This window comes from Mustela putorius, unplaced genomic scaffold, assembly GCF_011764305.1.
Source record: "Mustela putorius furo isolate JIRA1106 unplaced genomic scaffold, ASM1176430v1.1 tig00003834_pilon_pilon_pilon, whole genome shotgun sequence".
Lineage (NCBI taxonomy): Eukaryota > Metazoa > Chordata > Mammalia > Carnivora > Mustelidae > Mustela > Mustela putorius.
The window spans coordinates 128,451,636-128,474,169 of record NW_025421987.1 but is presented as its reverse complement, the minus strand read 5'-3'; the positions used below and the strand labels follow the sequence as shown (position 1 = coordinate 128,474,169).

Genomic DNA, 22,534 nt, shown 5'->3' with positions numbered 1-22,534 from the left:
AGAGTAGGTTTTTCATTGTTTGTAAAATATAAACACAGATGAATTCTGTCTTTGGTTTGTTCATGCTTTTCACTCTGCACAGCAGGGATGTTCTTAAGAAGTTGCCCTCTGCGAAATTTCACTAAATGGGAACCGTGGACCCTGCATGATGGGATTATAATCACACCAGCCACTCCTTTTACATAATTTTTTGTTTAAGATCCAGTAAGACTCCCTGTTTTTAATATATATAAAGCAATAGACATGTATATGTCGATAAACTGAGTTTGCGTCCCCATAGCCCAGTGCAGGCTAAAACAAAAAACCGGTGATATCACATCTACAAATCTCAATGGATTCAAAAACAATATGAAAATTTTTAGCTGACAAGAACATGTCTGCTGCCTGCAGTCCCTGCAATAGCTCACCATATTGCCTACTAACCGAAAGATCAAAAATTATCGATTTCATGGCGCTGCGTGCTCTGGAAAGAAAAGCTACTTTAAAATTTGCATTGTTTAAGAAATGAGTTAAAAGAAAAGAATCATTTTTTTCTGAACACTTTGGGATGTGAAAATGGCTTGTTTTAATCTTATCCATGATTTACTATAATTCTATTATTTTTAGCAGCTGGAGTCCAGAAATGATTTTTTTCGATGAATTTAGGATTTTGCCGCAGTATACATCTGCAGTCCCAGAATCCTCCGGTAAGTTAATCCTTCTTGCGATGGGAAACGCCTTTAACCTTCTTGTGAATGAGATATCTGCAACCATTTTGAAATTTTTAATAAAGGGGTGTGTGTGTGTGTGTGTGTGTGTGTTGGGGGTGGGGGGAGTATGTCTCCAAAGCGTGATTTCTTTGCAATGCAGTGGTATCTGTCTTAATTCTTAGAAACATTGAGAAACATATACCTTTGTGTTCTTTGAATATCATGGATGATGTCTCCATTGCTTTTCCTTCACACTTTGTATGGTAGCCATTAACTGTGCTTCCTTAGTATGGCAAGGACTGTTGTGTCAAACCAAGGAAGGCCTCGAGAACATGTAACTCCAAGCAGGAAGCCTGTTCCTGGCATAACTGAAGCCGCCATGATCATAGCTACCACTGCCGCTGCCACGGCCACCACCATGGCCATCGCCTCCCACCTTCACCGCCCCTCCCTCCCTCTGCAGTGCACACCAGATGTAAGCTTTCCACAGTGGCTCTCCGCCCGAATTTGCCCAGTGGGTTCCTAGATTACTTCTGTGAGCGAGAATAGCCAACCATGTAGTCTGACAAGAGGTATTTACAACTACTTAGCCTGTTCAGCTGGAAAGAAATCAAAAGATAACACTGAACCCTGAGATGAGGTATTGCAAATGAAAAGTCCCAATCCATAAATAGCCCACTTGATGAGCTGCTAAATGAAAAGCTGATCTGATTTTTTGTCCAATGTTTTCACGTTGTCAGAAAGAAATATTTTTAACAGACCTTCTTAGAGAAATTGGGACTTAATGCTTGTAAGTGCATGGAATATTGTGTAGTCTTACCTTTCTGCTGGGAGAGGTTTCTTCCCAAGGAGGTTTGGATATAGAGTCTAGACGAGACCACACCCTCGCTTCACGGCTCTTATTTTTACTGTCTCTGTTTACTTTTAAGTCAGATTGATTAACAGCTACAATTATACATTAATATAAGGGACCTAGTCAAAAGAAGCCAGTCACTCATTTTCCTCTCTCTAAAGGAAGCTCATTGTCTTAGTGCTCAATAAATGTTTAATTAATGGGTTTGATAGTTAACTATCCAAAAAGTGAATGGGCCTTCTTTACAGTGCTGACTTGATTAATGTTTCTTTTGGAAGTACACAAGCAATCTGGGCATTTATTTCTTTGCCTAAAGGTGATTCAAAAGCAGGTGTTTTAGTGAAGGGGAGCTTTACATTCAAGTTCCATGTAGTTACTGCTTGATATGCCAATGGTTTAATATCATGACAAGTAATACTTCCTCTGTTAAACCAGCTGGAGACACTTTGGGTTTCTAGGCACAGAGCCTGAAATTTAAAACCATTTGTCTTCTGCATTTTTTTTGTTTGTTTGTTGAATGCAGTCTTTTGCATTAAAATGGATTAATTTATGTCAAACCCAAATGGCCGGCTCTAGAAGAAAAAGGTGTAAAAAGATAACCAAGTTTTTTTTATGAAACATATTGCCCAAGGTCAATTTTGAAAAATCATTTTTATAAAATCACTTAATTCAGCAGCTCATCAGGTATTTTGATGCTTGCATTTCTCCTTGGTTTAATGATAGCGTTTGTCTTCATTTCACAGAAGTTATTCATGTCATATTTTTGGTGAGACAATTGGAACAATTTCTGTTGTTTGAGAAAAGTAAGTAAAAAATTCTGAGCAATATGTTAAATTCAACAAAAAATTTTTTAAATGGTAGTGACCCAGTAATTCTTCAATACACTTTAATTTGATGGGAAAAACAGCTTACTGCATTGTTGCAAATTTTACATTTCCTTTAATAACACTTAAAGCATAAGCAGGGATTTAAAAATCTTAATTTCAAATTTATATTAATATATCCAAATGATAGAAAGCACTTCAGTTATTTCGGCATCTGAATAAAGAAATACAAACACAGAAGGGTTTTTATCCTTTAGATGTATAAATGGTGCAAATATGTCTTAACCAGTTTTAACAGTGTCTTATTGAGGAAAGAAACAAAAACACTACAAAAACAATGTAGAAAAAGGAGACATCCATAAAAAATTCCTCAAATATTGATTAATCAATCATCTGATTTTAAATGTGACTGTACTCAATCAACTGTGTATTCTTTAATACTATATATAAGGGTTAAAATGGGGGGTCAGTGCCTGGAAATGCTATTTACACTTTAGAGTTTATATGGGAAACACTGCTTTGATGAAATAACTTTTTCTGTTTGAATTCTGACTAGCAGAGTTAATCACCACCATTGGCTTATTTAATTCTACAGAATCACTAGCAAAGGAACAAATGAGAAAGTAATTCTAGACAATGGATCTTACCGAACATCATCTTAAGTGTGTGTACTTTTTCCACTGGTATGGTCATAGCAGTTAAACGTTACCACTGTATGTAGTTTTAAGACAAGGGGAAAAAACACAATTATTTAAAGAATATCTTGGCCCTGAAGCATTAGCTTGCCTAAAACTACATATTGTACTCCATGAGTGAAGAGTGATTAAGTAGGTTTCCTCCTTGTACCTATGTATAAAGATCTATTGTGTGCATGCATTAAGTATAGGCATAAAAGCCTCCAGACAACTTTCACTGTTGCTTTTGCAGTCTCCATTGTTTTGGAGTAAAAATAAACATAAAACAATGGACCACAGAAACTGAATCAATCATAATTGTTTCAGCTTTGACAAATGCCAATCTTGCTGGATGACAATCACAACATTTCCAAGGGAAATGAAGACCCAGCTCCAGCTATTAAGACGAATTAAAAAAATGTTTTTGAGGAATCGGAAATCAGTTTTAAAAAATCAAAAACTAATTGATAACTCCTTCCATAAACAACATAATCGATTTCTCAAAATGTATTTCCTCCAAAGAAACACCCCCACAAATAAATCTATTGATAGTTAGCAGCACTGTGAAATCAAATAAAAATGGAATTGTAAGAATTAACCTAATTGACAGGGCTCTAGAGCTAATTCATTTCCATCAGTCATTTGTTCACAGCACGTACTCGTTAAGGACTTGTTGAATTGCGGACTAGGTGCCCATTCTAAGGAGAGTTCACAGCCTACGGGAGGGGGGATCGCTGGCGGTCCGGCCCGGCGGTTCACTTCCAGATTGAGGCTGAGCAACCCGGTCGGGATGTGGGATCCACGACCCGGACAGCGTGGGGCTTTGGGGTGATATGCCGCGAGCCAGTCCTGCGGGGAGTGTGAGGCCCAGACCGCAAACACCGCGGAAGCCCTAGCCCGCCGGAGTTCCCTGACCCGACAGCCGGGCGGCGGCGGCGCCCACCAGCGCCCAGGGCGGGCGGGCCCCGATCTCAGCGCCCGCGCCACCGCCTCCCCCCTACCCCCGGAGACCGAAGCCGAGAGGCCACCGCCCGCAGGCAGCTGGAAGCGCGCGGCAATCCCACGTCCGCTCTCACGGTCAGGGCCCGCGCGGGGCGGGGGCGCCGGGCTCCGGACAGTGGCTCCCAGTGCCGTCCTCCCTTCACCCCCTAGCCTGCGGGGTTCGGGGCTCCCCGCCTCGAACCACTGCGCCCTCACGGGTCGCCACCCAGAGCCGCGCCGCCGGACAGTCTCTAGTCTCTTGCCCCGGGAACTGCAGGAGAGCGCGCGGGCACCCCGCCCCGCCTCGGGGCGGTCGGTTGCGGGAGCTGGGCGGTGCGGGGACTACTTTCCGCCGCTCGTCCGCGCCCCGCCCCTTGTCCTCGCGCGGCGGAACGCTCCGCGCTGCGCCGGTGGCGGCAGGATACAGCGGCCACTGTGCGCCTTATAAGAGCTCCTTGTGCGGCGCCATTTTAAGCCTTTCGGTCTGTGGCAGCTGCGGTATCCTACCCCTAGGAGCTGAGAGCGAGGGGAGGCGGAGACGGAGGAAGGTCCGAGGAGCAGCTCCAGTCCCCGCCGAGCCGCCACCGCAGGCCGAGGACGGTCCGACTCCAGCGGCGGGAGGAGCCTGTTCCCCTGAGGTGCTTAGGCGCTCCTTTCCTTACCCTTCCGGGGTTGCTCCCGCTCCTTCGGAGCCAAACTTCGTCGCGGGCGCGCGGTCCCGGCGGCGGCTGGGAACCGGGCCCGGCGCGGCGCGGAGGCCCGGGGTGGGGAGCGGAGGGAGGGGTGCGGGCTGGGGGCGCCGAGGAGGCGGTGGGGGCGGGCCTCGCCCGGGGGGCGGAGGGCGGCGGCCAGGGCCGGGTTCCGGTCGCGGTGCTCCTCGGGGCCCCGGGGACGCCGCTGGCGAGGAGGGGGCGACGCGAGGGCGAGTCCAGGAGCTTGATGACCGGCGGGGGCGGGCGTGGGGGAGGCTGTGGTTTCCGTCCGGGGCTCCGGCCGCGGGCGAGTTTGGGGGAGGGACCCTGCGCCTTTGGATGCTTCGGACCGGGGTGGGGGGCGGGGTGGGGACGGGGGTAGGGGGCTCCGCCTTCCCAGCCCCAGCCGGGAGTTGGGGTACGGACTCTGGGCCTGGGACGCCACCCAGGTCCCATCTGCTGGGTCGATAGGGCCAGTAGACTTTCTGTTGGGATTTCCTCTTTCGTTGTAAGGACGAATTAAGAGAATTCTTAAGAGATTTGCTCCCCCCCCCTTTTTTAAATGCCCCGCTTATGTGAGTTTGGCGCTGGCGCTTGTTTAGATCCAAGCAACTTTAAACCTTAGAGAAACCAAACTACTAGTGCAGGCGGTGGGATGCGTCAGTAGTGTTTGCACATATAAATTCATGTCCTACACCTATATTTTCTTGTATCGTGTGGGTGAGTGAAAGCGGCATGCAACGTACTGGGAGTCTTGGATTTATGGCGGTGGGTGTGAGACCCTGGAAAAAAAACGGGCGGGGGGCCAGGGCGACTGGCTTACGATTTATCAAGTGAGCCGCGGGATTCAGCTCCTGAGTGCTTCGAGAATCTTGTTGGTAGAAATGATTTATTCAAATACTTTTATGGCAACTAAACATGATTTTTAGAGCACGTTTTCCTTTCAGCAGAGTGAATTTTTCACTCGCTACGAAATTTACCAAATAAAATTCAGGTGTTGCAACTTTTCTCAGTGTTTTGTCTCGGGAGAGGATTTTGAACAGAGCTTTGGAAGTTCTCAAAGCCTGCTTCAGAATCCGCGAAACTTAAAAGCTTTAGCAGTTGGGTGTAGTTGTTCCCTTCATTTTCTGTTCCCTTTTGGAGGGAGCATTGTCTCCATACTTTCTATCTTCCAGACATCTGTGGTCTCCCCTCCCCCCCTGAGTTTGTGAGTGGTGAATGAAGAGAGACTGGCCTGCTGGTATGCAGAGGTCGGCAAAAGGAAATCGAGGAGTGGTTTTAGTGAAATGAGAGCTTTGTATCATGAATAGGGGTGGTTTAGACTAGACATCAACTTGAAGAGACGGCTATCTTTTGATAAAGTCTAGGCTAATGTTTTTTAGATAGCAGAAGTTACAAAATATTTTATGTGGAATTTAGAAAGCCATTTCATATGGTATTTGGTGAATATTGAGTACCTTTAGTTCGTGTTAACTTGTCTTCATCCTGCAAAACAGTAGACATAGCTTGAACTGTCTTTACATAACGCTTACCGTTAACTATCTGCTTAAATTAGTGACATAAACTTCTACTTTGGAGGCTTTGTTTGGGGTCTAAACTAAGGCTGTTGTAGTATTTATTTTAATTTTCACATTTAAACCCACACATTCCCTAGATTTAAAAAGAGTACCATTGAGGTTTACTGAAGAATATCGTTTTTCAGAATTTGCTTAATTTGCACCCAATATTCATTACGTTGACCCAGTCTTTGTTCTGAAGGCCATATACAAGGACAAGGCCCTAAAGTGATTGCAACAGTAACTTGAAAAACTTGCAGAAGACTATTCTATAGGATTAAGGGAATCCTGAGATTATTCAAGCCTGAAGTCCTTGAGCGGGAAATAAAATGCACTAGGAAGTTTAGTATAGCATGCAACTTAGAGTCCTTGTGGAGTCCTAAGCTTAAGACTCTCCCAGAGACTGCAACAGTCATTTTAAATAGCTTTCAGGGAAAGCTAAGTTTTTAAAATAGGGTGGTTGATAAAAAATAAAACATTTACCAGTGTTCAAGTGTCAAGTATTCAAGTTTTCTTTATTTGGAACTGTTGTTAGTTATCCTTTGCTAAGATTATTATGTAGAATAAACGTATATTCCAATATTAAAACTTACCAAATTGAATTGAGCTTCCTATTAGTCATGACGAATAAAAATTGATCATATACATAAAGTTTTTGTGCTTGTTTTCATAGATCCTTACCTCCCCAAATAGGAAGGGAAGACATGAAGTAGGCAAATTTCTCAAAGGGTATTTTAGAACGGGGCACTTACAAAGAAACTATGTGCAGATACCCTTTTTTTTTGTTGAGAGGATGGGAAGAGTAGCATAAATATTATTGAAACTAGGAAGGTGGATGGATAATTCAAAAATCTGAATATCTTTTTTATAGTTTTAAGTAGCAGTGAAATTATAGCAAATATCCTATAAGATAGTATATAGTATAGCAAATATACTATAAGATAGTATATTTGGCTAAATGAAACTTTTTTTATTACTCAAATGAAAGACTACATCTGTTGAGTTATAGCCTGATTTTGTTTCTCTTTCATGGTTTAGTAGTTGTTGACAATAATTGCAGATGAGTAGGTGGTAAATTTTAAGTTTGTACTTTGAACTTGGTTGGAATTATACTTGATTGCTTACCCAGGGTGGAAGGGGGGTGAATGCTTTTTTGTATAGCACAAACTTCTAATAAAAAATATTACAACTCTTATGTAGTACTTTGTATTGACTTGTGACATTGTTTTTGAAAACATTAGTTGTTTTAACATTTTTCTTGCAGTTCTCTTCTTGTTCGGAGTAGATATCTTTTGTTGAAGTAGCTTGACTAAAAACATTTTTATACCATAAAAGTAAATAGTAAACATAGCCTAGGAACTGCTTCTGATTATACCAGAGCGTTTAACTATTGTCTCCTCCCTTGTACCCTCATATAGAGAATACTGATTTGCAGAATGAGTTTTCATTCTTTAACAGACAATTGTTTATGTAATATGTTCTAATTATGTGATGGGTAACTAGGCTAATGAGCTAAAATAAGTATATACTTCTCAGGTTCCATGAAGAGAAAATAATGTGGTTTGTGTTGCTTGAAAATGAGTAGGAATTAATTTGTATAGCTTTTATCGTTTAAACTCAGGAGAAAGTTCTTTATTTCCTCTGTTTACCTAAGAGTGCTGCTTGTGTTTTTGTTTCATGCAAGACAGAGCTAGACTCAGTTTGAAACCTAGATCCATCTGTTGAGGCCTGAACCCTGCTATCCTTAAAAGTATGTATAAAATCTACTTTCCCTGAAGAAAGATGCTCCTAACAGAGAAAGTCAGTCACCTTGGAATCTTTTTTTTAGCGTTTAACTGCCTTTCTGAATTTGTTAATTGTGGGCATCTCTTCTAAGAGACATTCCCTATCCCCCAGAGTTTCCCTCAAACCTTATCCAGCAGCAGAATGAGGAGTGTTAGGGCATATTTTCATTGCATGCTTTGGCCATGTTGAGTGCCCTCCAGTGGATATAATGTAATGCTTGTGATGTCCGCCCCCCCCCCAGCAAGTTTATGTGGAATATTTGAGTAGTTCTGTTCAGAAAGCATCAATCAAGAAATTGTTTGAATTCTAGAATAATTTATTCATCTCAATACCAGTCATTAAAAGATTGTCTTGAGAAAATGTCATCTCAACCAATATTTGTAGCAGAAAGATCAAAGTTAAATTAGGGATTACATTTAATGTAGGCCCCTTTAAGTAGGTTAAATATATCATGATGATAAAACCAAAAACTCACTGTAATAATTTGGAGGTGAAAGAGTATGTATTTAACTGTCCTAATGAATTACAGAAACTTAAATTCTTAGGAAAAAGTCAATCAGATTGTCAGTGAGTCTAAAATAAGTGACACAGTAAAACATGAGTTAAGTGCTCAACTGAGTTATATTATCAAGGAATGGGTCTGTGTTAGGAACTAGGTAGAAACAACTAGCTCAGTCACTGTGTATGAACTCTAGACTATACTGTCTTGGTTACTATAGACTCTTTGTCATATAAGGCTGTGGATGGTAATGCACTATTCCAATATTTTGTCCTTTAAATTTTTAAATAAAAACATTTCTCCCTGCTCCTGTATTAAAGTACTTACATTTCTGCTAGTAATTTTTTTTTTTTAAATGAATATACTTGTTTCAGTCTGGATTCTGATGAGTAACAAGAGTGAAGTGTATTCTTAGCTTTTGGAAGTCGAATGTTAATTTTGTGGAAAATTAATCAATTTAGACAAACTTGAAAATGTTGCCTGTTTTACATAAAGGGTGATTGAAATGAAATAGAAAAGTGGACAGTAGGGAAGAAAAATGATGGTATCACTTGCTGCACCATTTTGCTCTTGGAATTCATTGTAGTTTTTTGAAAATACTGATAATAATTACTGACTAAGAAATACTGTTAGGAGTTGTTTTTGTTTTGTTTTGTTTTTTAAACACAGCAAGAATGCCTTGTTTTACACAAATGGTTTTCCAGAATGATTGTGTTTTTTTGTAATGGATCATTTTTGGAATTAGTAATGTTAAAGTTGATTCTTGGTATTTGCATCATTTATTTTCTCTTAAGGTCAAATAGCTGCTGTTCGAGTTTTCCAAGATTTTCATGAGAAATGAGAGTGGATTTGAAAGTTCTTTTAAAGAGTATGTGCATACAGCTTACTGGAGAAATTCTATTAAGGACTTAATTTATCTCTGAAATTGGCTGCTTGTCTTCATTACTATAACGTACAACCTTTTGACATTCAAGATAAGTGACTAAAAGTAAGATTGCTTTCATAAGCCATATAGGATTGGTCTTCTGTTACAGTGTTTCTAGGACCAGGTGGCATAGGATAACTGGGACTCTGGAATACAACAAATTGGAGAATACAAATCCCTTCTAAGCAGCCAGTCTTCAGCAGTTCCAGCTATTGTGTGGGAATATAGTTCATGTTACCACATCAGTTGATTTTTTTTTTTTCTTGAGAGAAGCAGGAAATCAGATTAATGTGCATCCTTTGATTTGCACATGTTAGTGAATAAAATCCATGTTTTAAGATAGTATTCAGCACAAATTAAATACACCTACTGGTAGGATACTCCCAGTTTGTACATCTGCGGTGGTCCCATTTAGAGTACAGTTCTTTATGATGATATTTCTGTTATATGACAGGATGATACAAATCTGTGGGTTCATACAACATAGGAAATATGATTGTTAAACTATTAGCGTCATGTTTAGGCACTTAGAAAATGCCTTCTATCATTTGGTTATACATTGGGAACTTAAAAGCACTTTTGTGTTATGTGTGAAATCTGGGAAACTAACACTTTAGTTTAAGAATTATAGTTTTGGTGAAGGAAAAGGAGAAATAACAACTTGGTTATTTAAAGAGCATTTTTTTTTTAAAGTTTTTTTTCTGATTTATTTATTTGACAGAGTTCACAAGTAGGCAGAGAGGAAGGGAAGCAGGCTCCCTGCTGAGCAGAGAGCCAGATGTGGGGTTGGATCCCAGGACCCTGGGATCATGACCTGAGCTGAAGGCAGAGGCTTTAACCCACTGAGCCACCCAAGCGCCACCTAAAATGCATTTTTAAAAGACATTTCAAAACTTAATCTTTGAAGACACTAAAAATGCTGGACATGTTCTGGCTGCATGTACGTAATCATGTCAGCCTGAAATTTTATTGATGTTTTTAGATCATGTCCTGATTTTTGCCTGAAGTCTACACTTTTTTTTTTTTTTAAATTTTTAATTTTTTATAAACATATATTTTTATCCCCGGGGTACAGGTCTGTGAATCACCAGGTTTGAAGTCTACACTTTTTAATGTAAACTGTTACCAGACCAAATCCAAAACTTAAAAGCAAAGTTTAGATAATGAAAAAATAATTGAATATAAGTTTTACTTAAATTAATGGCATGCTGTTACTTGGTTAGAATATGTTTATGCAGGCAGTTAAGTAGATTTTGGTTAAATCCTTTGTTCCTAGGGCAAAGTTTTTCATTTCTAGAGTTAGAAAAGGTGGGTGTTTAATCCTCACGCTACGTGTTTAAGTGACAAGCTATGTCTGGACTGAAAATGCAGTGCATAGAGCAACATTGGTTATAAAATGGAGTATCTTAGAATAGTGCTACAGTTACATTTATATGATATGGTATAGAATACAAACAACTGATCTTTGGACTTCTCACAAAAACATTTATCTCAGAGGTGCTTACTCCTTGCCCTGTCCCACTATTCCCCATTTAACTTTACAAAGCCACTGTAAAGTTTCTCATATAATATTCTAGAAATTTCCTGCCTCTGATTTCTTATGAACTTGTTGAAAAGGCTGCTCCTGCCCCAGCAGCTTAAATAGTGTGAACAGCTGGATGATGCTGGGGTGAAAATGCTTCATAGCACTTCCCATTTTCTCCCATATTTATTTCTGTCTTTTAATTTCTTCACTAAGGTTTCCACAGTTTTACTCATGATTTCATAATTCACGTGTTGCTGTACAGATTTTTCCTTTAAGCTGATTTGTAACAGATAGGTTAAACAATTAGTTAAAAAGTTGGGTGGGGGGAGATATATTTAACCTGTTTTAAGTTCTATCAAGTTCATCAGTTCTCACGGCAGGCATACAAACCATATCTGTGATTAATAAATCTTAACCTGAAATGCTGGTAGCTGATCTGACTTGGAAGTAAAAGATGTGCAAAGGCTGAAGGGTTAGTTTAATAAGCTTCTTATATTAAAATGGTTTTAGGATAGCTGAAATAATTATGATGTATGTATGTATATACATATATTTTATTGTACATTTTTCATATAAAAATGTGAGAAGTTAGACTTACTGCAGAATTTCTTGGGAATGCAATTTGAAGATGATCTTAAATGATTGTAGTAATTTGCTGCATTAAGGAGTGATTGTTGTAAACTTTTTTTAAGTATAATTAAGTGGTTTGGGGGTAAGGATGTAGGGAGTGAGTCTGTCTTTGAAGTTTTCCGTATACTAGATGAGTGCCATATGTGTAAAACAGGAACAAGGGTTTGTTGGAAATATTTTCCAGTCTAACTGTGGAGGTTTCCAAGTGGTGTTCTGTTCTGCTGTATAGAAAGTGCTGGCTTACAATTAAGTTCTTTTTCTGAGCTACTGAAAGATTGCAGCAATGTGACACATTACTTTTATCTACCTAATAGTTCATTTAGATGCAAAAGTAGACATTAAATATTACAGGAAACCTAGTGTGCATGGACATAGAATAGAACTCTTTGGATAGATTAGTAAATTTAGTCTATTTTCTGGCATTTTACAGTTTGGTTTTTAAGTCCAGCTATTTTATTATTTTTATTATCTTCCGTTGGAAAAGCCACGTGAGACTATGAAATTAGGTTTATATTGTTATAACTTCTAATTATGCATATTTTGTGTGATCCATTCATGTTGTGAAACTGTTATTCTTTATCTGATAGTTGTCCTTTAGGTCACATTTCCTGCCTTAATTCAGCTGTCATTTTTCCTGGGTCCTGAATCAGAGTGCCAGTCTTTCTATTTACCATAGAATAAGAAATAAAGAGGCCAGAAAGTTTAAGAGATTAAAAGTCTGGAATACCTCAAGATTGGGGGTGGTGGGTCACTCATGAGGCAGAGAAATGATAGTTTAATTGGTATTGCTCAAAAGTGGAAGCTGGAAAGTACTAAATTTTTTTTTTTTTTGTAAGAATACTTAATAATCATGCTTGAAGAATAGCCTGACTGTATGCTAAGGGGCCTCAGGTTTCTCCCTTTGCTGTTATAACTCAGATCATATTACATTTCTCTAGAAAGCTCAGAGACAGGAAGACTATTTAACCTTCTCCGTTCTTCAAATGAGTCCCCTCTTGCCCCTCAGAACCTAAGCAGGAACTCCTTCACCACCCTATCCGTCTGCATCTTTAAAATGGAGGAAATAGTATATCCTGGTCAGAGGCCAGTCCTGGCTCATGGCTTTTCAAGGACTTTGTTCTTTTAGTTACACCTAACTTGTTTATATTAGTCTTATCCCTCCAGATTCTAATCCTGTTGCTTTTTTTCTGTCTCCTACCTTTTATCATCCTCCTGAAATTCACTCACTATGCCTTCTATAACTCATACTCATCAGCATACCCTTTTATTTTCAATGTATTCTGGGAATGTTGCCTTCTCTTTATTAATCCCACTGTAACCTAGCCTCTCTCTTGATAATGCTTACTTCCCTTGCAGCTCTCTCAGTATCTTTTTGCACACCTTACTACTAAACAAAGAGGTAGAGAAAGTGTCTTTGTTTCTCATTGTCATATCTTGACCATTAGTTTCCAGAATTTCAAACTTTTTACTCTCATCCCATCAAATTATGCTACCCACTACCACTCTTTATTTTAGTCATCTGCCAACTTTCCTGGGGAGGTATTGTGATGTCTGAGGAAAAAAAGAAAAAGTAAGGAGGGTCATCTCCCTCCTTCCTTGAAACACTTCTTTTTTCTTTAAGATTTTATTTATTTATTTGATAGAGATCACAAGTAGGCAGAGAGGCGGCGGGGCGGGGGGTCAAGACCCAAGCCGAAGGCAGAGGCTTTAACCCATTGAGCCACCCAGGAGCTCCCTTAACACTTTATTAGCCTGGCTCACTTTCTTCTTTTTTCTGTCATAATTCTTGGTGGTAATCAGTGTCCAAGTAGAATAGTGCTACTCAGAATGTCATCTGATCTGAACTGTTCATTACTAGTATGGATTATGATAAGAGGTTTGTGCCAGAATATAAATCACCTGTCACTAAATTCAGTGGTTTCATGCAGCTGACCTTTTTTTTGCAGCAAGTCTTTTTTGATAATGGACGCAGGGTGTTGATGTACAATCTGGCACAAGCTCCTTATGGTGTCTGGTCTGGCTTTTTGAGGAACATTGATATAAAAAATGCCTATGGTTCCTTGATTTCTTTTCCAGTGCTCTTATTTTTCAGTCTTAATTCATCCACATGTTCCCATTTCATATCCTAGAATACCTTGTCTTTCAACAATAACTGTATCCTCTCCAATCTCTTTTCAGGTGTGCCACTGTTGTATTCCTCTAGTAAATACTTTCAGTTCCAGCAGCCCTTCACCTCTACCAGAGCCTAAAATCTATACATCTAAGCTTTTCAGTATCCCTCACCCTCACTTATACCCAGTTGAAATTTCATGTTGAATCATAATCACTTTCTTACACATACTCTCAACAACTTTGTCCTTCTCTGGCTTTATGCCCAATGGTCCCTGGTTAGTTGACCCTCTTCTAGGACTTTTTCTTCTTCTATTTCTCAGACAACACAGCACCTCCTCCCTATCCTCACTCATCTAATGCCATTGCTTTTCTGTTTCACTAAGCATACTGAATAATTGAAAGAGTACCTGCATGCTCCTGTATCTGTGACTGTGCTCTTTCTCTGTCACTGTGGATGAACTGTAGTATTCCAAAATAAGGACAGACCAGTTCATTTGTGTACTAGATCCCATTCCCTCTTGGTCTCAAGAATAATACTACTCTTATCAGTCCCTTCTTTTGCATCTTTGGTTTTTCCTTCTCTACTAAGCTCTTCCCATGAGCATATAAACATGATTATTTTGTTTATCTCATTTTAAAACAGTTTTCTTCCTGTCTCCCCTTTCACCTACCACCTACACAAAATACCTTGAAAAATATGCTAATATTCACTCTCCCTTTTCTTTAAAACCCCTACCAGCAACCACTGTCAGAAATTTCCAATCCTCATTTCATTTAACCTATTAGTAGCATTTGGCACAGTTGGCTTGAAATGCTTTTTCTTTGGCTTCTAGGCCACCGTGTCTGCTAGCAGTTTTCTTCATACTTCACTGGTGGTTCCTTTTTAGTCTCCTTTGCTTTTTCTGTTATTTCTCTGACCTTTGTGGATGTGGTTGAGAGTTTAGCTTTAGGACTTCACTTTTTTTGTTGTCCGAATACCCACCAGTCCTACCGCTTTAAACAGATAACATTTGTTTGTGGATAACTTCCAAATTTATATCCCTAGCTTGAGTTTCTCCCCTGAACTCTAGATGCTAATATCCAGCTATTTTGAAAAAAAATTTGGGGTGTCTAAGAAGCATTACAAACATAATACATCTAGAACTGAGCTCCCAGTTTCCTGTAAGACTGTTTCTCTTAAGTTGTTCCTAAATGCACCTGATTCTTTCCAGTGACTCAAACTTCTAACAATATTGTTCTTGACTCATTTTCTGTCACACAGCATATCCAGACTCTGTCTACAAGTCGTGTCTGCTTTCCCTTTCCAAAACCCATTTTTTTTTACTAGAACCATGCCATTGTGATCATTTGCCCAGATTACTGCACAGGCCTTCTAACGGGTCTCCGTGCTTATACCTTTGTTCCCCTAAAGTGTATTCTCAACACAGTAGCCAGAGTAATCCTTTTAAAGCAATAGATCACATAAATTTTTTGTTCAGAAATCTCCAGGTGCTTACCATCTCATTCAGTAAAGGCACTCTGTTCAGCACTCTAGCACTTACCTTTTTCCTTCTCTTCTTCTGTGACACTTAATACTTTTCCTCCAACTGGTCAAGCATGTGCCATATCATGGCTCACTTCCTTACCTTTTTCAGGCTTTTTTTTTTTGCTGTCCTGTTTGAAATTACAGTCCTTACCTAACTTCCTATCTCCTTTCTTGCTTTATGTTTCTCTTTAGCCCTCATCACTCTGTAACATAATAGATAACATAATATTTTATTTGTTTTGTTATTTTTCTTCTTTCTTAGTCTACTAGAATGTAAATTCCAGAAAGACGGATTTTTGTCTTTGACCTTGGCTGTTTTCTTCCCATTGCCTACAGTCATACTGCACAGTAGTGGACTGGTAAATATGTGTTGAGTGAGTATTACCACCTTATTTGGATCATTCCCAATAGCATATAGGTATATTCCAGACCTTTGCAGAGATGGTTTCTTCTTGTCAGTTATGGCTCATGTTCAGATACCACTTCTACATTGAAGTCTTTTCTGTTCACTCATTTTTGTTTTATCATATTCTCTTACTTGGTTTGTGGCACTTATACTCTGAAGAAACATTGTTTACTTGCTTGTTTTTACTTCCTCTCCTGGTCTTGTCTTAGTTTTATATCCCTGGTATCCAGAAGAGTGTCTGGAAGTTATATGTGGTCAGTAAAGGTTGTTGGCTGGGTGAATGTTCTAGAATTGGACACCCTTTGCTTTCCTCCAGCTAATGCCCCATTTATTTGTCTGTTCCATTTCACAGTGTGTCCCTATCTTATGGATATGTCTCCACTTTCCATCTCCCATTCCAGTTCATGCTCTGCTTGAGCTCACTATTGGACCTGCATGTTGACCAACCATATGGATACTTTTCAGCTTTATTCTTGCTGGACTCCCAGCATTTGATACTTTATTTCTATTTTTATTTATTTTTTTCTTTATTCTTCCTATAACAGCACTCACCAGTAAAATTTTCTGTAGTAGTGGGAATGTTCTGTATCTATATTGTCTAGTATGGTAGCCATGTGGTGCTTGAGCATTTGAAATATGGCAATCTGAAGAACTACATTTTTAATAAAATTAAATGTAAATGTAAAGTAGCTATTGAATTGGACAGTGCAGTTCTAGAAATACACCCTCTGCGGCTTTTTTTCCCTTCATTGCGCTAAATGCAGTATTACAACTTAATTGCTCAACCCAGGTACTTAAGATTCTTAATGAATTTCTCTTACCCAACTTCAATTTCTCTCATTTATTACAGCCAGTCTGTTGTTTCTATTTCCAGAGTATTTTTCCAGTGTAGATCTTTTTTTGTGCTTAGTGCTACTGCCCTAGCTTAAACTACCACCATCACCTGGACTATTTGCTATAAAATTTCTTTACAGGTTTCCTTTCATTATTTCTTGTCCCCTTTTCAGTTTTTTCCCATTATAACCAAAACCAGCTTTTAAAAACTCAGTGGGATATTGGGGCACCTGAGTGGGAACTCGGTCAGTTAAGCATCCAGACTCTTGTTTCAGCTCAGGTCATGATCTCAGAGTCCTGAGATTGAGCCCTGCCGTGAGCACCAGGGAGTCTGCTTGAGAGTATTTCCCCATCCTTCCTCTATGCTCCTTACCTCTCACCTCCTGGCCTTGCACTCTTGCAGTTGCACGCGTGTGCACACACTCTATCAAATAAATAGATAAATAAAATCTTTTAAAAAGTGGGATTTTGTTATTCACCACTTTATATCCTTTCGTGAACTTTCAGTAGCACTTAGGGAAAAAATGCATTTCTTACCAAAGGCTAAAGAATGCTACAGGATCTGGCTATTTTCAGCCTCATCTCATTGCACTCACTTTCCCATTGTAATTAAACACTGGTCTCAAGATTTCATTCTTAAAAAAGGTGATCTTCATGACTGGGCTTCTGCACATGTTACTTCTGTTTCTGGAATGACCCTGCTTTGCTCCTCATATTGCTGTCTCTTTTGCATCATTCTTCAGGTCTCAGTTTTTGAAGGTTACCTTCCAGAAGCCTTTGGCCACTATAGGTAGGACCTTCCACTTGTCCTTATGTCATTCTACTCCCTTCTCCCATTTGTTGCTTATACACAAAGCTCTTTTTGTAATTGTTTATTCAGTAATCTGTCTCTCTCCCTATCAAGGATGCAAGGACCATGTCTGCTTTAATCACTACTGTCTAACCAGAGTCTGTTAATGAAATCTAACATATGTTTTATTTATGCCATTGATATTGCTATATCCTTGAACTTTTCAGTAAATGAAGGGATTGTGGGGGAACTTTCTTGTGGAACAGAAAATCTTGATTAACATCAAAATTGGCAAATTGAGAAAACAGAACATAATATGCCAGTGAGGCATTCATATATACCTCCAGGTTATGACTCATTTGTTGGTGTATTTTTGGACTTAAGGTAGAACAGAGATTTAGAGCTATTCCTTAAGTTTTGTTTGTATTGAGATAATGAAAGTAGTCACATCTTGAAAATAAAAGCTTCCTAGCTCACTGTACTTTCTGTAATACTCTGCTATTCTTTCTAAATATGAGAGCCTTATGATTATGAAACCTGTTACTGTGGTACGGCTGCCAAAAGCAGCAAAAAATCCTTCTGTTTGGGAGAGTAGTATAGAAGGTTGCTAAAGATTAATAAGATTCGGGGCTTAAACATTGGGTTTAACAGTGGGTTAAACATTGACTCTTGATTTCAGCTCTCATCATGATCTCAGTGTCCTGAAATCAAGGCCTTCGTGGGGCTCTGGAGCTTAGTCCACTTGAGAGTCTCTCTCCCTTGTTCTCTGCCCCTCCCTGTTTGTGCTCACTCTTTGAATAAATAAATAAAATCTTTTTTTTTTTTTTAAGTTACAGTAAGTATTCGTGTTGTCCTTATGAAATTTGTTTCTTAACAGAGCTGACCCTGTGGTTATTCTGTGGAGTCCCATTTGTTTTATTATTTAACTTGAGTTGCTGATGGTTATATACATCAGTTGGATCATATGTTTCATCTACGGCTGTAGCCCCTTGCTGGCAGTAGCATTGTCGGCAACATGTATGACACATTAAACATTTAAAAATGCTATGCCAGTGTCCTATCCCAGCCCTACTGGGTTACGGAACTGTGGGGATGGAGTGGAGTCCGCCCCCCCCTTTTTTTTTCAAATTTCCAGGTTAGAATCATAGCAAGGATCTGATAACCAGTTTAAAGGGTTCTTTAAGCAAACCTGGAGATCTTTATAGTAAAAAAGATTTTAAAAGGCATACATATATTGAGGCCTAATTCTGGTTTTATCCATACCTGGAATTAATGGCCTGAAATATTTTTCCCAAATAAATGGTCTTGTGGCTTTCATATGTCATTTGTTCCAGTTTTGTTTTTCACATAACCTGTTTTTTGGAGGTACAGGCAAAAACCAGTATGTGACCTCTCAGCAACCTGTTAGCTTACTTAATTTAACCCTTTCTGTTACTGGTCTTCACATTTAGGATTAATGTACTTAATTAAAAATGTAAATTCAGGGGGCACCTGGGTGGCTCAGTTGTTACGCATCTGCCTTCGGCTCAGGCCATGATCCCACGATCCTGGGATCGAGCCCCCACATCATGCTCCCTGCTCTGGGAGCCTGCTTCTCCCTCTCATTGCTGCTCCCCATGCACACTCACACTCACTCTTACTCTGTCTCTCTCTGTCAAATAAGTAAGATGTTTAAAAAATAAATGTAAACTCGGTTGCATTTGGTTTGTCCTCAGTGAAAGTATGTAATCAGTGAGGGAAAGAGCAACTACTGTCCTCTACCTGTTTTTGTATCGCCTGAGGACTAAGAATAGTTTTTACATTTTTTTAATGGCTGATTAAAAAGTCAAAAGAAGGATAAGATCTTATGACATGTGAAATTACATGAAATTGCAAATTTGCGATTTTCATGAGTAAAGTTTTATTGGAATACAGCCGTGCTTGTGTGCACATTGTCTGGCTGCTTTCATGTTATAATAGAGTTGAGTAGTTGCAACCAAGATCTTTTTTAAGAAACATTTTTATTGCTGGAAGTATAGCTAACATATAATGTATTAGTTGCCTGTGTACAACATAGAGATTGCACATCCTGTACAATACTCACTGCTCATCATGATAAGCATAGTCACCATTTGTCACCATACAATGGTTTTACAGTATTATTTTATTATTGTCTATGTTTCCAATGCTGTACTTTTCATGTCTGTGATGTATTTATTTTATGACTGGGAAAAAATACATATATATATATAAATTGGGAATTTGTACCTCTTAATCTCCTTCATCTATTTCACCCATTCTTCTCTTGTTCCCTCTGGCAACCACATGTTCTCTGTATTTATAAATCTTTCTGCTTTTTTTTTTTTTCATTTGTTTTTAGATTCCACGTACAAGTGAAATCGTATGGTGTTTTCCTTTCTTTGTCTGAATTTGCTATGCATAATTCTCTGTAAGCGGTCCCTTCCATGTTGTTATGAATGGCACCGATTCCTTTGTTTTTTGTTTTTTTTTTAATCGCTGAGTATGTCCCCTTGTGTGTATATATATACCACATCTTTATCCGTTCATCTACGGATGGACATTTAGGTTGCTTCCATATCTGGGCTATTGTAAATAATGCTGCAGTAAACATGGGGTGCATATGTCTTTTCCAATTAGTGTTTTTGTTTTCTTTGGATACATACCTAGTTTTGGAATTGCTGGATTATATGGTATTTCTGCTGTTAATTTTTCAAGAAGAACCTCCATTCCATAGTGGTGCACCAGTTTCCGCTGCCACCAACAGTGCACAGGGGTTCCCTTCTCACCACATTTTTGCCAACACTTAATATTTCTTGTCTTTTTGATACTAGCCATTCATTCTGATTTGTGTCAGGTGATATCACGTTGTGGTTTTGGTTTGTATTTTCCTGATGATTAATGATGTTGAGCATCTTTTCATGTGTCTGTTGGCTGTTTGTAGGTCTTTGGAAAAATGTTTATTCAGGTCATCTGTCCAGTTTTTAATTAGATGTTTGGGTTGTTTTGGTGTAAAGTTGTGTAAGTTGTGTAAGTTCTTTATATATTTTGGATACTAATCTTTATTGGATATATCATTTGCACATATTTTGTGGTGTAGTTGATTCTTACAGTAGTGCCATTTTAATAGAACAAGAATTGAATGAAAATCTCTATTAGACTACTAAAAATTGGAAAATTTGTATAGTTAAATAAAATGTTATTTGTCTAGTTATTAAAAAGTGCAATGTTTGATTTTCTTGCTTTTAGAAAACATTATTTTCCCAAAGAATTTGGGGTTTTTTTAGGTTTTTTTTTTTTCCCTCTTGAGGTACTAATGGTTGGCTGAGGAGGTTCCACATTCTTTTGCAGAAAGTTTGTTTTATAGGCCACTTACCTTTCATACATAAAAACATTTCCTTAATGTTAGTATCACTGGCTAACACATATGGGGCTAAATGATATATTTTCTTGGACATGTATCATTTCTTATACATTGTATTACTTACATAAATTTAATTCTGGGAATGTATGCCAAAAAATCTGAAAATATACAAATGCTTTGCATAACAAACATGTGTTGAATTTTTTTTTCCCCTAAAAAATTCATTATTTTTAATGGCTACATACTATCCCTTCTCACTTGATTTTGTTTATAGTAGTTTCCTGATTGATGTCCCTGCTTTTCTTTTGGCCTCTCACCATCTTTTTTATTCATGGAGATACTAGAGTGAACTTTTAAAGGTCTAAATCTGGGGCACCTGGGTGGCTCAGTGGGTTAAGCCTCTGCCTTAGGCTCAGGTCATGATCTCAGGGTCCTGGGATTGAGCCCCACATCAGGCTCTCTGCTCAGCAGGGAGCCTGCTCCCCCCACTCCGCCCCCGCCTGCCTCTCTGCCTGCTTCTCTGCCTGCTTGTGATCTCTCTCTCTCTCTGTCAAATAAATAAAATCTTTTTAAAACTAAGAAAAAAAGAGTATAAATCAAAGTACATGCACCTCCAGTGGCTTCTTAGTGCACTTTGGATTTTATTCTGTATCCCTTTTGACCTGGCCGTTTCTCTTTTCATAGTTCCCTGACTCCTTGTTACACTGGTGACCTTTTAGTACCTTTACCAAATAGCTTACCTTCCTTTCTTCTTTTTCTCTGCATGAAATGTTCTGTCTCATCTTTAGTTGACTGGTTCCTCCTCCTCTGCTCAAATGTTATTCCATCATCTCTCACTCTTACCTAGAGTAATCTTCGTCCTCAACCCGTTATTCTGTTCTCACCTTGTTTATTTCCTTTACAGCAGTTCTCGCTCTTTTAAATTGTTTTGTTTTTATTAACTTTCTAATTGTAGAGTGCAAGCTTTACTAGATGTGTGACCTTGACTCGCCGACTCTTATTCACTGTTATTGCAATGCCAGTAACATGAAAGGTGTTAAATATTTGTTCAGTGAATGAAAATACATCCCATTTAATAGATAAATTATTTTTTACTCCTTCCCTTGTTGACGAGCATTTGAGTAATTTCCAGCAATTTGTATGAATGCTTCACTGTGCAGACCTTTTAGCATACTTCTGTGAATATTCCTGCATAATACATTTCTGTTTTAAAAATGAAATTTTAAAGTAAGAGAGTATTTACACTTATATTTAGTGGGTAGTGCCAACTTATCCTCCAGAAAATTTCTGCCAGTTTAACTACAGTTAACTCTTGAATAATGGGACTAGGGCCATCAGACCCCACACAGTCCAAAGTCTGTGCATAACTTTGACTCATCCAAAACTTAACTTGCTAATGGCCTACTGTTGATAGAAAAAAACAAACCTTACTAATAACAGAGGATTAAAACATTTTTATATGTTGAGTGTATTATATACTGTATTCTTACTGTAAAGTAAGCTAGAGAAAAGAAAATGTGAAGAAAACCATAAGAGAAAATACTTTGATTACAGTACTGTACTATAAAAAAAATCCATGGTTACAAGAAACAGGTGTTGGCAAGGATGTGGAGAAAAAGGAACCCTCTTGGAGTGTTGGTGGGAATGCAGAGTGGTGCTGCAGCCACTGTGGAAAATAGTATGGAGTTTCCTCAAAAAATTAAAAATAGGATTACCATATGATCCAGTAATTCCAGTACTGGTTATTTACCCAAAGAATACAATCACACTAATTTGAGAAGATATATGCACCCCTATGTTTATAGCAGCATTGTTTACAGTAGCTAAACTATGGAAGCAGCTCAAGTGTCCACTGACCCATAATTGGATAAAG

General features: G+C 38.8%; 2 protein-coding genes across 4 annotated transcripts in view; one reads left to right on the top strand and one right to left on the bottom strand.

The window, feature by feature from the left end:
• Positions 1-547: 547 nt before the first annotated feature.
• LOC101678367 (basic proline-rich protein-like) lies at positions 548-5,169 on the bottom strand. The gene is made up of 3 exons (XM_045088147.1): positions 4,684-5,169; positions 3,700-4,363; positions 548-3,077 (listed from the first exon to the last, which is right to left on the bottom strand). Exons 1-3 carry the CDS (start codon positions 5,167-5,169, stop codon positions 3,025-3,027), a joined length of 1,203 nt encoding a protein of 400 aa, XP_044944082.1. The 3' UTR covers positions 548-3,024.
• CTNNB1 (catenin beta 1) overlaps positions 4,455-22,534 on the top strand; it is a 39,353-nt gene continuing 21,273 nt past the window's right edge. For all 3 annotated transcript variants that reach the window (XM_004754227.3, XM_004754226.3, XM_004754225.3), the window contains exon 1: positions 4,455-4,659. The gene's annotated coding sequence lies outside the window, so the exon portion shown is untranslated. The remainder of the gene's footprint in view (positions 4,660-22,534) is intronic.

What these genes read in the sequence shown, in the direction of transcription:
- LOC101678367 (XM_045088147.1), bottom strand. Translation starts at nt 5,169, where the DNA reads ATGGGACCTGGGTGGCGTCCCAGGCCCAGAGTCCGTACCCCAACTCCC. An exon ending in GCGGGAGCAACCCCGGAAGG is followed by an intron (nt 4,364 to 4,683) that starts GTAAGGAAAGGA and finishes GGCGGAAAGTAG; the next exon opens with TCCCCGCACCGCCCAGCTCC. An exon ending in ATTCAACAAGTCCTTAACGA is followed by an intron (nt 3,078 to 3,699) that starts GTACGTGCTGTG and finishes AACTACATACAG; the next exon opens with TGGTAACGTTTAACTGCTAT.